Here is a 16,734-nt window from a genome sequence, read left to right as displayed (position 1 = left end):
TATTAAACCCTTGACAGACAATTTTGCTATTAAATTGAAAATTGATTTTTTTTTAAATATTAATAATTTTAAATAAAATACTGAAGGGATAAATAGCAGCCTTTCAAAAAAAGTAATCATGGTTTCCCAAAGATAGTAACAAACGACGTTATTTTTCTCCCTAAAAAGTAACGCCCTTTAATTTCTAATAAAAATTAACAGCAGGTACTAGTTCTCTAACCATCAGTAATGGGTTGAAAGCCCATTCTTTTATTCAAATTCCAATGATTAAAAAAAATCAGAAATCATTCTTCGTTTTTTTAAAATAATTTCTATCTTTTATTTCTGGTGAATTTATGATACAATAAAATAATTATAATTATCAAAATCCCTAACGTAACATTTCGATCAACTCAGATATATATTAATAATTTTACTCTTTTTTTTAATGTAAATTTTTATCGATTTTTTTTTGTATAAATAAAATAAAAAATTCCTCCATAACTCTATGAGTGAGTGAGGAATAAAATGAAATATAAAAATTAAATCAATTTGTTTTTTTAATTTTTTTTTGTCTTTCAATGTTATAACTTTTTTGTCATAATTGTACACTTTTAATACTTGTTATTAATAATAATAAGAAAACCAAAAAATCGAAGGAGATTAAACTGGAAGAAAGAAAAGAAAAAGAGAGATTAAATATATTTTGTACAATATTCATTTATAATACATAAAATCATCCCTATAAATAATATTTACTCATAACATATTTTATAACTAATACAATCAAGAAACCATCTTACATATATTATATCGGTTTTAAAGATTATGAGATGAGGTTAGGGGGTGAAATACTTTAGTTTTCGATTCTACTTATATCGGTTGATCACTGATGTCTGACAGTATGATTTTCAATAATAATATTATAGTAAAAATGTATATATAAAGAATAGAATGAACGAAGAATAGACCATTAAAATAAATATGCAATAACGCAAATAGGAATTTGAATAATTATCAAAAAATTCGGATCGGACAATTTAACGATATCTGCCGATAACCGGTATTAAAGTAAATCGGGCTAATCTGATTCAATATTAAAAAATTAGTAAATCCCTATTCCAAAAAAATTAATATAATATTTCATTATGAACAATTATTTTTTTAAAATAGTGAGTGACTTTGATTGAAATTTTTCAGAAAGGCTAACTCTAAAATCATTATTTTTCAAATGGAACCTGACTAAAGGATGGCAAAAGAGATGTTAAATCCCTCCAATAAAATCCACAGTGGGTGGGGGGGGGGGGGGTTGGAGTCAAAAGCCCTCCGTATCTTATAAAAACTTTGACCATTTATGTTAAAAACCAGAGTTGGACAGGTCAGTGAATACTTTTAACTACGATAAAGAATGTATCTTGTATTTGGTATCGTTTTGACATTCTTAATAAAGATACTATATATGTATCTATTATTTTCAAAAGAATCTAGTATCTTTTTCGTTTTTTTTAATATATTTTAGTTTAAAAAATTTCCGTGTATTATTCTTACATTAATTCTATTGTTTCTTTCCTATATAATTTAATTTTTAAATTAATATTCATTTTAGTTACTAATTTTACTGTTGTATGAAAATTAGATAATTGAATTTTATGATTAATTGTCCATATTTATATTAACAATTATATTAAAAACAATTATCGACTTATTTTACAAGGCTGGAATAAAATGTATTTATTTTTATTTCACTGTCAAACCTTTTGATAGATAAATTTAATGAACACATACTTGGTGTAAAAAAATGTATGATGATGTCTCTTTTGGCTTTTAATTAATATGATTTGTTGTAACACATTTTCATAATGTGAAAAAACAATCTTATATAGTTAAATAACTTTCCATAATTATTGTAAAAAACATTTTGATATAAATTAAATTTTTTAAAAAAATTTTGATAAAATTTTTAAAAGTGTTGATAAAATTTTTAAAAGTGTTGATAAAATTTTTAAAAGTTTTGATAAAATTTTTAAAAGTTTTGATAAAATTTTTAAAAGTTTTTAAACTTTAATGAAGACTAACATCAAAGTTATGAATCAAATAGTTTTTTTTGGACACAAGTTTAAGTGGAAAAATGAGAATTCAAAAAAAATTTTTTAATAATAAAGTTCTTAAACTTTAATGAAGACTAACGTCAAATTATGAATCGAATATAGTTTTTTTATGTTTTGGAGATAAGTTTAAGTGGAAAAATAAGAATTTTAAAAGATATATATAAGGTTAGTAAATAATAGAATATTATATTAACAAACCTGAAACTGGAGATAGATTCAAAATACTAGCGATAGTAAAATTTGACATTTAAAAAAATGGAAATATAGTTTTTTTAAAAAAAATTATAAATTATAAAATATAGAAGTTTAAAATTAAAATTGTCGCAAATTTAAGAAAGAATTATTATAAGTTTTAATTTAAGTTAATTACCGGAAGTTTTCAAAAATATAATGTGTTTCTCAAAATTTTCTTTCAAGTTTTTAAAAGTTTTTTTAAAAAAGGTTGTATTTCTCAACAAGTTTTTACAATAATTACGGAAAGTTAAATTGAAGTGTCGGGGCTTCCGTTATGGAATGGTTGGTGGCACATCTCGATGATTTTTGGTATGCGTCATTTTCGGAATTTTAAATTTTATTTAATTTTAAAACCAAAAAAAAATAAGAATTATCTGAAAACCCTAAATTCGAATTTTCTTTCACTTATGTTTATTAAGAAATTATCAAATTTTTTATCCTGATTTCCATTCTTTAGATAACTAAAAGTAACATTAATATATTGTAATAATACTTTAAATTTAAAAAAATTTATAATGTGCATTTAAAAAAAAAATTATTCTAAAAATCTTAGAAAATTTTTATTCTCATTTTCCCACTTAAACTTGGGTCCAAAACATAAAAAAATTATATTCGATATATAACTTTGACGTAAATCTTCATTAAAGTTTAAAAACTCTTATTATTAAAAAAAATTTAAAAAAATTTATATCAAAAATTTTATCAAAATGTTTTTACAATAATTATGGAAAGTTATTTCACTATATAAGAATGTTTTTTCACATTATGAAAATATGTTACAACAAATCATATTAATACTGTATATAAACAATTTTAAAAATTTTAAAATATTATAGAATATGATTGGTGTCATTTTTTTAAAATTTATCTTTCAGCTCATTGAAATAATCAATATATACATATAATATTTCTCTATCATTTCTGTTGGTCGGTTGCTTTATATATATTTCCATTTATATTGTTAGGTGACACACATTTCCTTTTTAAAATCATATTTTATTATTTTGATTTTTAAATGTTTCTTTTTAAGCTAGTTAATTATATATAAATTAAATTTTTAAATAAAATAAAATTTTTAAAAAGATTAAGTAAAATAATCATACCATTTAAAATTTTCATTTTGTATGTCTACTTGCTTTTTGATAAATATGAGTATTTTAATTGCATTTATATATAACGATTAAATAAAAAAATCCGGCGGGACGTTTCGATGATTCCCTTTGACGCGCAAATTTTTTAAAAAAATGTCTAAAGTACACACAATTTATTATTTGTAAAAATTTAGGAAAATAAAAAATAAAACGATTATTGTAACAAGGGAAAACTATCAAATCTTAGGTTTTAAAAGTTACTCTTTTTAAAAAAGTCAAATCAATCATAATAGTGGCAGTACCAGACAACGTGCATACTTTTGATAAAAATTGGCGGTAACATTGTTGCACCAATATGAATTAAAAGGGTTTTTTTTAAATTGGTCCATTAATTTTAAAAGAAAAGGAATTTTAATAAAGAGAATATAATCAGCATTTTTTTTACTATATTAATTATTTCAATAGTTTGAAATTTTTTACAAAAAATACTTCAGAAATATATATAATTAGTTTTTAAATGAAAATCCTAACACTATTTTGAGGTCGTTTATTAATAACCAAACCGAAATGGATGCGAAAAGTAGTGAAGGTGATCTTTTTTGAGGACCGTAATCCGGACCAGTCTTTTATTATTATTTAAATTTGCTTTACTATTCAATTAATATAATTTTTTTGTATATTTTATTTTATGATATTTTTCTAGATGAGTTATTTTCGATTTTGTTAATTTTTATTTATTTTTTTTTTTTTTTTTTTTTAAATTAAAGAATTTTATTATAAATATGAAATAATATAATATGAAATATTTGTAAAAGATATATTAATAACATTTAGTTATATAAAAAATTAATTATATACAAATTATAGTAAAATATATAATAATACTATTAAAAAAAAGAACGGAGATGGTGTGACGCAGGGAAACAAAAATGAAAAAGGGACGTAAGCGTTGTCTATGATAGCTCTTTGGCTTGAAGGCTACCATAGAAACTGATATAATTAGCTTTGTGAATCGCTATGGATAATCGTTGACGAAGAAAAAAACCCTCTCGGGGTTCTTCTGAGAGTTTGCTGATTTGTGATCCTAATTTTTTGAAAAATGCAAAGGCGAGTTTGCTGAAGGTGCCAAGAGTGGTTGATATGATTGGGATGAAGCAATGATCGTTTATTATTTCTGTGTATTTAGAAATTTTAAGTTGTTCCTTCTGGTCAAGGATGTTGATGGCGTGGTTGGATGGGGCCAAGGGGTCAATACAGGAATAGTCCCATACCAAAAGTTGGCCTCTCCTCCATGGGATTTGAGAGATCCCATCAGGACGTTTACCGTCAGATCTAAAAAGACCCTGTGGTTCTAACGTGGAAGGAATTTGGGCGGATTTCAGAGCATGTTGGATGATTGTATTACATTGCTTGTGTCTGATGAATCGTCCATTGCAGGAGCGACAATGTAAACTATGTCTACCCTTCGAGTCAACTGGCGAGTTGCACCCTGAGCAGATGTGGGGGTGAATGGAACAATTTAGACGAATGCCGATGGCATGGGTAAATTCATTGTTGGATAGTTGAAGCTGAAGATTGGTAGATGGGATGGCCTCAAGAAACTCATGTCCCGTACCATTGAGCAAGGAAGAGAATAGGGTGCGGTCGGTAGATTGCATTCTAGATAAGAGAGTTTCAACGCAGCGAGCAACCACTGGTGCATCCCAGTCTTTCTGTTTATGGGTTGTGGGGGGATGAGAATCAGCATTGATCCTTGTTTTCCAAATATCCATAGCCACAATTAAGGAAAGGTCTTCTTTAGAATTATGGGCGGAGGTTATTGGCTTTGTCAAGAGACTACTCGATATGAAAGTAGTTGTTGCTAAGTCAAGTGGAGATCTGATGCCGAGACCACCAAATTTGGTTGGAAGAGTTGCTTGGGCCCAAGCAGTTTCGTTGAATCTGATATTTACTATTTTTTCGGTTAAGTCCTTTATTCCTTTTTCGTAAGTTTGGAGAGGAATAGGATATTTAAAAATTGGAGTTGACCGAAGTGCGTAAAGAATCCTTGGTATAAAAAAGAAATTTTTTAGCAAAAAAAAGGACTTGTGTGATGGAAGAAGTGTAAAGATGTCCTCCAGTTTAAGGAGTATGTCAAGTGAGGAATGAAGAAAGGTGCTTATTGCCTCGTGTCCTCCAACAGGCGATCCTAGATGTGTTAATTCAACGCTTGATGTGAATTTGAAATCGTGAGTGTTGGGAGCATTAGAATTTAAAAGTGAGAATTCAGATTTGCTCTGGTTAAGCGAAAGTCCAATGGCTGTGCCCATTTCTTTAATTATGGTGACTGCTTTGGCAATTTCACTACTGGGACCACTCAAGATTCCATCATCAATATACCAAGCGTGGAGCGATAGAGTACATGAAGAGTTTATTGATTTTATCATGTCATTGATTCCAAGACTAAAGAGAAGGGATCCGAGAGGGTCAATATGAAAACCATAAGTTTGTCCAAGAAACATTTTACTTATAGTCACAATAAAAAACGAGTATGTGTTCACTGCAGTACCAAATTTAATGTATCGTCAGCAACAAGTAACAAAATAATTGTTTATAATTTTTTAAGCAATAAATTAATCAAAATAAGTAGTATTATTATTAAAATATTTTGGTTATTATTTATATAGTTCTATTTTTTCTTAAGAAACTGTCTGAATAATTAATTGTCAAAATAACTTAACCTTATTCTTAATAAAATAATTAGGTACCTTAAGCAGACATCTGATAAAACATAAAATATATACTTCTAATGATGAAAATGAAAATATCTCAAAAACACATTCTACTCTTAATTTTAATATGCCCTCCACAAGCACAAAATCATTTTCTTCAATACCATTGGATAAATTTTATTGTTTATATAATACTCTTATATTTAATAAAATGATAAAACAAATTAAATTAGGTTAAAAAAGTTTTTTATTTAAGACCACGGTCTGGATCGATATTTTTCTTAAGGACTGTGGTCCGGTCCGAGGATATCGGTCTAGTCCGGACCAAAGACCGGACCGTGACCTTCACTAGCGAAAAGGCTATTTAAATATAAGTAGGATAAATAAATTTTCTATTTTTTGCTTGCATTTAGTTATTTTCATTCAATTAATTCTTTGTTAGAACCTTAACCTTTCTTTCTTCCTTTCTTTATATGAACGTATAAAGCTTTATTTTATTATATGATGCAGAAATTCTTTAAAAAAATGAGGTTAGGCAAGAAAGAAAAAAATTTGTCCGACCGATCCGATTATTTCCCAAAAATCCGAGACTAATAGAAGTTCTTATTTTAGAAGTAGATATAATGTCGGAAAAAAAAATTTAAAGAATAGTGAACTGAGGGAAAACGGTAAAAATTATAAGTGCTAGAAGAAAATAAACTTATTAAAAATTTTGCCTTTTGCCAAGGTCTGCCCAATGACATGCCTAGAGTGTCGATTTATTGATTTAAATGTTTATCGATAGAAATCAGCTGGTGACATGTTATCCATATAAATAATTTTTTTTAAAAATTCAGAGTTTCATTTATTTATAAAAATTTCTAAAAGAAAAACCAAAATGGCGTGTTACCCGCTGATTCGTATTCGACGTTGCTTCAAAAAGCATTTTAACGAATGAATCATCAGTCTAGGTAAGTAAAAATGTTTAAATTAAGGTATGATTCGAATCCGGTCGGATCTGATTCAAACATGCCCCTGTAAAAAAAAGTATAATATAAGAGAATTTTCCATTTAAAAAAATTCAACATTAAAAAAATAATATGATGGAGAAGTTGTTACCTTGACATTGGAAGCCTTGCTTGCCGAAACCCCTATTATAAAATAATATGAAAAAAAATATATAATTATTTATAAATATTGTATAGTATAGGAGGGATTGGAGGGTGGATTACAATATATATTATAGTTCGTAATATAAATTATAAGGAAAATGACAGTAAAGCCACCCAAAATGCCCACAAGTGATGTGTATACATTTTATCGATATGCAGCTTTTATAAAGGTGAATCTGATTTAATTTCACCGATATCATCGATATTAGCTAATCTGATTTTTTTAATAATATAATATCATTTTGGGAAGATGTCTATAGTGAATAAAAAATACACTCAAAATGATGTGCCTATGTTTTATATAGGATTGGATTGAGCCGATATTTTAAAATTTTCAGCAGATCTGATAAAATGGCGCTTTAATTTTCATAATATATTTGTTTATTACTTATTATGTAAATGGATTAATGTTATTATATAAATGATTTATCAACAAAAATATTTTACATTCTTTTAGATTGATTCATGAATAAAACTATAACTGATCATTATAATATATTTAAATGGCTTATGTTATGGTGTTAAATTATAGATGTTATACTATTAAAAAGTATAATGAGCAGATGTATGTGGTGATGCAAAATAGCTCCATTTCATCCGATTTTTAAAAAATGGCTAACTCATTATTTTAGTCAGAAAAATATTGCCTAGGCCTCGAGATTTCGCTAATAGCCAAACACTTTGTACCATCTATGAGCCAAATCTTCAGACTTGGGTAATATTTTTCTGGTTAAAATACTAAGTTAACCTTTTAAAAAATCGGCTCAAATGGAATGATTTTGCACAGATATATGCACTAAAAATTAAAACGACAATTATGTTTATGGAAAACAAAATCAGATAGGTAATCGCCGTTTAATATTGGTAATATCGGATAGGATCGACCTCCAAAATGTAGTATCGGTACTCCCCTACTCAAAATATAGTGAAGATAAATTAATATAAAAACAAATGGCCTTAATCCAATTAAAAATAATCATTACCAAATTAATTTTTTTAGATCCCTGATTCAATATTAAAATTGCATTTGCCATTTTGATATATATATAGGATCTAATCAACATATTAGATGTTATCGGCCAATAACTGATATTCATTAAAAGGAATGATAGGGCCGGGCCGATCTGATATAAAAAAAATCGGTATCCTCAACCACGAGTGATCATTTCTATCCTCCAATTAATTATTAAAAAGGATAAATTTATATAAAAGAAATTGAGCGTAAAAAACAAAAACAAAAATATAATCAAAAAAAGACCAAATCATCATCAATATTAATTATGAAAAATATTAAAGATTTTTTTTGGAAAAAAAAGTAATGAATTAATTCACTATATTTTATACTATTAGAAATAAGAAACAGCAATATTCAATTAATTCAATTATTAGAAAAGAAATATAAATAGAATACCACTTAATTAGACCTGTGCGCCGCCGGTATTTTTATTCACACCGGAAAAGCCGCCGATTGAGATCAGCGGCGCGGCGTGTGTAATTTTTAGAAAGCATATTAATTATATTTATATATTCAATTATTATTATTTTAATTTGAATACTAACATTAAATCTAATTTATAATTTGTTTCATTCCAGCCCTTATTATTTTGATGTTTTTTAAATATCTTTTTAAAGTATTATTTAATATAAAATTTTTTAAAACTTTATTTTAGAAAGTTAAAATAAAACTAAATCAAATTATAATTTGTTTCATTCCAGCTCTAATTATTTTGTTTTTAAATATCTTTTAAAATATAAAATTAATATACAATTTATTAAATTAATTATGTAAAGCTTTATTTTGAAAGTTAAAACTATATCTAATTTATAATTTGTTTCATTCCAGCCCTAACTATTTTAATGTTTTTAAATATCTTATTAATGTTTAAAATAAATATGAAATCTAATAAGGCGAAATTAGGTTTTGATCTCTGCTTAGATTTAATGCTATTTGATTCTATAAACAATAAAGGAAGGACAGACTTTCTAAAGGTTTAAAATTTATATAAAATGATTATTAAAAAATAAATTGTTCAAAAATTAGAAATATAAATAATTGGTTCCTCGTCACCAGAATTGCCAAATAGGACAACTATTAGTTGGGGTGCACTAGACGATGTTTATTTATCTATAAAGGCGCATGTTTTAAATTTGATTGACTCTGGACCAAAATTTTGTTCTATCACTTTTGATTTGTGGACCGATCATTTCAAGCGTCCAAATTATATCACATTTAGTCTTCATCATTTAGATGAAAATTTTGATTTAAAATATTTTACCCTCAACTAGAAATGTGACTCAAAAGCATACTGGGGAAACAATATTATCTGAGATTGATAGTATTGAAGAGTAATACAAATGGTAACTGATGCTGGGGCCAATGTCAAAAGAAGCGTCAGATTAGGGGATTATGAGCATCATTTATGCTTAGGGCATGGAATTCATAATTTGGTTAGTTGATGGCATAAAAAAAGTTACCAAGATTGATATTCTCATTAAAAAAATTAGAGAAATTATTTCAGCCCTCAGATATCGAGTAGCTGATTTGGAATGTGAAATTGAGGCTGAACATGGTAAATGTCTGCAGTCAATTTATGAGACAGGTAATATCTTGGATATTGATGATTCTGATCCATACCTTGATGACCATTTTGATATGTCTGATGAATCGGATAATAGAAATGGCATTGCACCAACCAATCCAATTAATGCAAAAACTTTAAAATTAAATTGCTCTACCCGCTGGCATAGCATATTAATTATGCTAGAAAGTGTTCGCAGTGTAAACAAAATTCCTATAAATAATATTCTAAATAAAATAGGAAAACAATCTTTATAACTCTTTAATAATGAATAGGATATGATAGATGAGCTTTACGCAGTATTAAATCCATTCCGAGAGTCGGTGGAATTTCTTTCCTCCCAAAAAGGATCTACAATAAACTTAGGGTTATTATTTCGCAGTGAAATAGAAGGTCATATACAAATCAATAAATCTGATTTCTCAGATATAATATGCTTAAAAGAAAATATAAAAAAAAAGCTTGACCATAGGTTTCGATCACTGAACTTCAAGTTATTTTATATTTTTATTAATAAAATTATATTCTAAACATTAGATATTAGCAACTCTACTTGATCTAAGATTTCAAAATCTCAATATTATTTCACAATATTTAAATTTAAATTCTACGACATCATTGCAATTTCTAATATGACATTTAAAACTTTTAGAGCATGATAGAAATGCTCAGCGTGAAATTCAAGTCGAGGATGGTACATCATGCTCTTATATTGCGAAATTAGCTCGAAAACATTCCCTTCCTATTAACGATTACTTCAACAAGAATGCCATATTTTGCTCAGCCAAAATATTATTCCAGAAGAGGATGCATTGCTTTTTGGAAGAAAAAGCGACTGGAACTTCCGCTTGCTAATTTAGCTAGGAAGGTTCTTTGCGTACCTGCAACCAGTACACCCAGCGAATTTTTCCCATTGCTGGATTAATACACAATGCTAAAAGGAGTTCTTTATGTCCCACAAATCTTGATAAAATTGTTTATTCATGACAATTATAATTTTGCTAAATCTGAATTCTGACTTATTATATTTCATACTTCATATTTTGCCTGCATTCCAAATTTATTTTAATTATAATAAAAATCAATAAAATATTTCTTATATGTGTTGTTGATATGACTCTGATTGAGTAAAAATACAATTCCTTAGTCTATTTCTGAGAATGAGAAAATACATAAATTTAAATAGGAGTGAGACAGAAAATAATTTAAAATCAATTAAACTATGTTAGCAATGTGTTAGAAAAGATCGCCTATATAAATTATAAAAAATGTAATACATTAATTTATTAAATTCATTAAAAAATATATTGATTTAGAAATTTTATTCATTAAAAAAATTTTAAAATCAATATTACGCCGCCGCCGAAAATTTAGTAGGCGGCGGCAAAATCGGCGCGCCGCCGAACGCCGATAAAAAATTTAAAAACCGCTGCCGTTGATTGAGACATCGGCGCACAGGTCTACACTTAATACAATTCTAAAATACAGGCATTTTTCCAAAAATATTATTTACTGATGTAATTTCAAGATGAAAATGAGGGAAGTTGGGGGGGGGGGGGGGGTTATTACAAGATATTAAGTTCGATTTTAGAAAAAAATATAATTCTAATATGGTTTGAAATACTTGGGTATCATTAAAATCAGAGATAAGAAACTAAGGAACCGAACCGGGTAGAACCTAAAAAAATCGGAACCAAGTTTCTTCTTGGGTTCTTAAAGTTTATCGTCGCTAAGAACGAAAATCAACTAAATAAAAATTTTTTATAAAAGATTCAATTTTTATAAAAATCTTATATTTTATTTTTAGTTGCCCAATGTTAAGATAATTTTGTAGAAGTTGTCCCAAACATAATAATATTTTATGAAGGAAAAAGAATAAATTTCCTGATTCTAAACTTAAAATTTCTTTATGAACTTCCGGAAAATCTTATTGCCAGGCCCGAAAATCAGGATTTCAGATAGGACTGCGCCGACATGTGTGAGCTTATTATATATGGTAAGGGATTCGTGCTTTAAATTATAGCATAATTGCTCATATGGTTTTATACTTTTTTTAGCCTATTTGTTTTATTATTCATTTTGAAATTAAAATCAAATTTGAAACATCATTTTTTATGCTAAATTTTTTTTCATAATCGATAATGAAAATTGATAGGTTTGGTATATAACATATGATCAAACAAATTACGTATAATAAAACTTAATGGGGCTTATTAAGTGAGTAGCAAATATATTATTGTGGGTAGCAAATGTATTATTTAATTTTTCTTATTTTTTCTGGTTATCTTTATATATATATGCGAAATGGGAATAAAAATAATTTCAATATTCAAGTGAAGGTTGTATGTATCTACCTGTGTTTGTCTGTCTTGATTTAAAGCAAATTAAATTCCAGCAATTCTCGTACATGTCTATAAGATTAAATTAACTTTAGACGGATCATTATAGTTTAAATAAACTGATTAAACATCTTTAGGGGGATAAATTCCAATCGATTTATATTTAATCATAAGGACTAGTAGGATTCAATTTATTTTACATTGATCATCATCTATAAAGAGTTATAAATTGCAAATAAGTTAGCACCAATAGAAAATTAAAATATATGGATTATTCGTATAGTATACCTTTTTAACTAAAACTAGTGATGTAGCAATGGGGAAATTTCGAAATTTACTCTAAAGTTTCCCAAATTTTATTTTATGTTTATTTGATCAAATAATCAGGATTTACATCATATTTTAGAATTGTTCCTCTTGGTTCATGTATCATAATTGTGTTTTGTTTTTGTATATATATTCATTTTCGAAAATATAATAATAACTCAACTCTAGTAATGTTCATCGGATGGAAATTTTTTTATTGACTGAAATTTATTTAAAATTTTTAATAATAATTAATATAAGAATAAGGAAAAGGTTAAATATATATAGGGTAGGCCAACTTCCTCTTCTAATTAAAATTAAACTAATAATATTGTTCATTTTCTATAATGCAACGTATATTTGGAAGAAATTATTTCAATCTTTAAAAAACATCATTTAAAATGATTTCAAGATATTTACTCATTAAAAATTTGTTAAATAGTGAATATGAAAGGATTAAAAATATAGTAACCAAGATAAAAATATAAATTTAACACTTATTAATGATGATGGACAAATATAAGAGTAGAATGTAATATAAATTATATTATAGAAATACCCAAGTTCTATTTTTTATAAATTAATTTAAACAAGGACCAATATGCAAATGTGAGTATATATATTATATCTAGTAAATTTATTAAATTAAAGAAATGGGAAACACAAAAATTAACATCATAATTATAAAGGATAATGCATGTAGTGAAGAAAGCCTGGATACTTGTGGGAAATGTATTCAATTATCGAATGCATTGTGTCTGCATCTCATGGACATAATTTGCTTTTAAAGTATTAAGCAAATAAAATATTATCAATTAAAATTTTAGTAGCAAAAGCCCAAATTATTATAAAATATGTAAAATTCTATATTCTTTTACATATTAAAGGAAAAACAACTATTTAAAGATAAAAATAAGATTGTTTCCTTAAAGTTGCCTAGTCTATGCAACTCTTTAGACAGTCCCCCCCCCCCATGAAAAATGAAAAAAAAATTTTTTTATGATAATTAATAGTCTGTTAAAAAAATAAAAATATTTGGCGGCAATACTCCATATTTTTATATAAGAGACTTAATCTTTTTAATAATCAAGTTTTTTAAATGATCTTACTCATCTATACAATTCTATAAAGTCATTTCTACACAAATAAAACTTATCTGATGTCTTCAAGCATTTATTCATATCAGGGAAATCTCTTCGGAACAAAATTACAGAGATCAAATAATTTATAAAAAACCCGGAATTTTTTTTGCCAGGACATATTACTATGCTCATATACTTGACCCAAGATATTGCGGATAATTTTAAAGATAATGAAGTTGATAAAGGATTAGATGTTATAAACCGATTTTCTGAATACCTAGATTTAGATGGAGATAAATGACAAATTGCCGATTTTAGACATCTGGAATACAAACGAAGATAAAAAATTAAATAATTGAAATTATATCATACTTGCTAATATATTAATAGTCAATATTTTTAATAAAACATGAAAAAAAATCAATATTGACCTCTAAAATAATTTTTTAAAAAAAATTCACGTTTTTTACCAAAATTTCCAAGGAAATTTCCCTCAATTATAGTTTCCCGGGAAATTTACATCCCTAACTAAAACTACTAAATTATTTTGTCGGTGTAAAACTAGTTATTTTAACAACATCAATAAATTTTAATGCTGAAAAGTCGTCGATTATAACTTTTACTAATTACGTTACATTTTTGAACAAAGGGGTCCCATTCGTTACTTGTTTCAAAATGGAACGTGCATTTTTTTGGGTAACGATAAGGCAGAAGGTAAAAAAAATAGTTTTTATTTTATTATTATTATATTTTTTTAAATTTTATAAATAATTTAGCCGAGTTTTTAATTCAGATCAACACCAAAGTTTTTAATTGTTATTTTATTTATTACATATCTGTTGGTGAATTTCATACAATCAAGATTGTTAATCTAATTAATATTGAATCAATCAAGGTATGTTAATTTATATTCTCTAATGTTATAATTTATTTTAAAAAGAATATATATATCAAATAGTTACTATTTCCTTAGATGAAGATTTAACTCTGCCCTGGCCCCAGTATGAAACTTTTTTTACACCAATAAAAAAGGGTACTTCTACATTTTGTATGTGTAGATTGTGTCTTAATTCAAATATTTCAACCTTGAGAAAATATCTTGACAATTACAAACAAAAATTAGACTTGGTTTATTTAAATAACGCACATACCAAATTAACTTCTGATAAAGATAAAAAAAATTGGATAAGAATCTGTGAAGTATGATCTAGCAAGTCTTTTTAAAAATAAAGATAAAATAAATTTACCCGATTAAAAATTTTATTTATTAAATATAATACAAATTATCCTATCCTTCACGGCTGTTGTGTGCTTAGCATAGCAAAAGCTGTGTTGAGCACTAAACGCTCTAGTTTAACTGATCAAAATTTTTAAATTAATTGTTGAATATAATTATAAATTTATTACAAAGAGATCTTATCTTATAATATACTATGTATAATTTTTATTATCTACAGCTGAAAAAAAATAAATAAAAAGAATATATATAATATTTAGTATTTTTTAGGTAACGAGTAAAACGTTACTTTATTGAATAGTGAGTAACGCGTTCCTTTTTTCAAGCGTAACGAGTAAGGCGTTTCTTTTTTGAAGTAATGTTTTCAGCACTAGTAAATATCATATTATAAATTTTTATATGTGATCTAATATAAAAAAAAATATTATAGGGGTCATGATATTATCTGGAATAATTTAAATTACCCCAATGTTTTGAGTCTTTTTATAATAACCTAATCATACACATCTTTAAACTTTTTATTTATAATTTAGAAGAAAAAAAATTCAAAAATTTTTGAGCAAAAATCTTTGAATTTATTTTTAATTTCATCTTGAGAAATTTTATATGCATGATAATTACAAAAGATATAATTACAAAAAAGATTTTTGCTCAAATTTTTTTGAAAATGATTTTCAAATTTTATTTATATTAATTTGCAGTTTATGTTCATTAATAAAGTTAGATTTAAAATTAGAATTATAAAATAATGTCCTGTTCTGATATTCCTACGTGTTTAAGCATCAGAAAATATTTTATATTACGTAAAAAATATTATAAAATTATGGGTCCACTTATATAATATATATAACTTTAAAAACCTCTATGAACCAGGTTAAATTGGTTCAAAAGTTGGTTTCCTCAAGTCTATGTTTACATCTCTTTAAATTATTTTTAGATGAGTATATTCAGAGTTGTTAAGGAGCGCCGCTCCTTTTTCAAAAACACCAAAAATCAGGAGCGGGAGTGGGAACTAGCTCCTTTTAAGGCTGAACTGGAGGAGCACCGATCCACCGCTCTTTTAAATTTAATGTATTTTTATATATTAATAAATCTATTTATTTGTTAATTAAAATTAATAAAAGTGAAATTTTATTTTATTTAAATTTATGCAATATTAAATGTTGAGCCCATAATATATTGGTTTTTTATCTAATGAGTTAAAATAATAAGCATCAAGTTTTTCTTTCTTTTTATATTGAAAATTTCTTGGAAAATCTTGTAGGTAATATTAATATTCATTTTATAAATATATGATAAATAGTTTTTGATATCATGGATCCAGACATCATAGAAGAAGAAATCGAAAAAAAAACTAATTATCTATTTAAATAACTTTATGGCAGATTTTCAAATGTTTAAAATCATGAAAATATCATTGCGGCTATTATCCATCCTGCATTCAAAATAAATTGGGAATAGATAAAAAATGCACAAAATTTGGAACTAAAATACAAATTAATTAATTGTTTTAAGAAAACAAATTCCTGATGCAAAAATAGCTACTAGTTCACGGGAACCCTACAATGATTTGGAAGATTTTTGGATTCCATGAAATTGATTATCAGGAAGATAATATATTGGACAAATATTTTTAAAATAATGATATCAAAATTACAATTTCTGATATTTCTGAATTAAAAAATATTTTAATAAAATACAATACCACGTAGTGTTGTTAAACGGCTCATTTTGAGCCGATTTTTAAAAACGGCTAAATCCATATTTTAGCTAGAAAAATATTACCTAAACCTCTAAATTTCGCTAATTGATGTCTAGACCTTTGTGCCATCTATGAGCAAAATCTTCAGACTTGCGTAATATTATTTTGGATAAAATATTGAGTTAGCCGTTTTTAAAAATCGGCTCAAATCGAGC

At 26.2% G+C, this 16,734-nt stretch overlaps 1 protein-coding gene across 3 annotated transcripts in view; it reads right to left on the bottom strand.

Moving 5' to 3' along the window:
• The window catches only part of LOC135925707 (calcium-dependent protein kinase C-like), a 74,013-nt gene that overhangs the window by 46,490 nt on the left and 10,789 nt on the right, over window positions 1-16,734 (bottom strand). For all 3 annotated transcript variants that reach the window (XM_065461163.1, XM_065461162.1, XM_065461165.1), the window contains exon 2: window positions 7,222-7,253. In XM_065461163.1, coding sequence (XP_065317235.1) covers window positions 7,222-7,253 — 32 coding nt within the window. The remainder of the gene's footprint in view (window positions 1-7,221; window positions 7,254-16,734) is intronic.

Source organism: Gordionus sp. m RMFG-2023, chromosome 3 (assembly GCF_954871325.1).
Source record: "Gordionus sp. m RMFG-2023 chromosome 3, tfGorSpeb1-WG-v2, whole genome shotgun sequence".
Lineage (NCBI taxonomy): Eukaryota > Metazoa > Nematomorpha > Gordioida > Chordodea > Parachordodidae > Gordionus > Gordionus sp. m RMFG-2023.
This window is presented reverse-complemented; position numbering and strand designations above follow the sequence as displayed.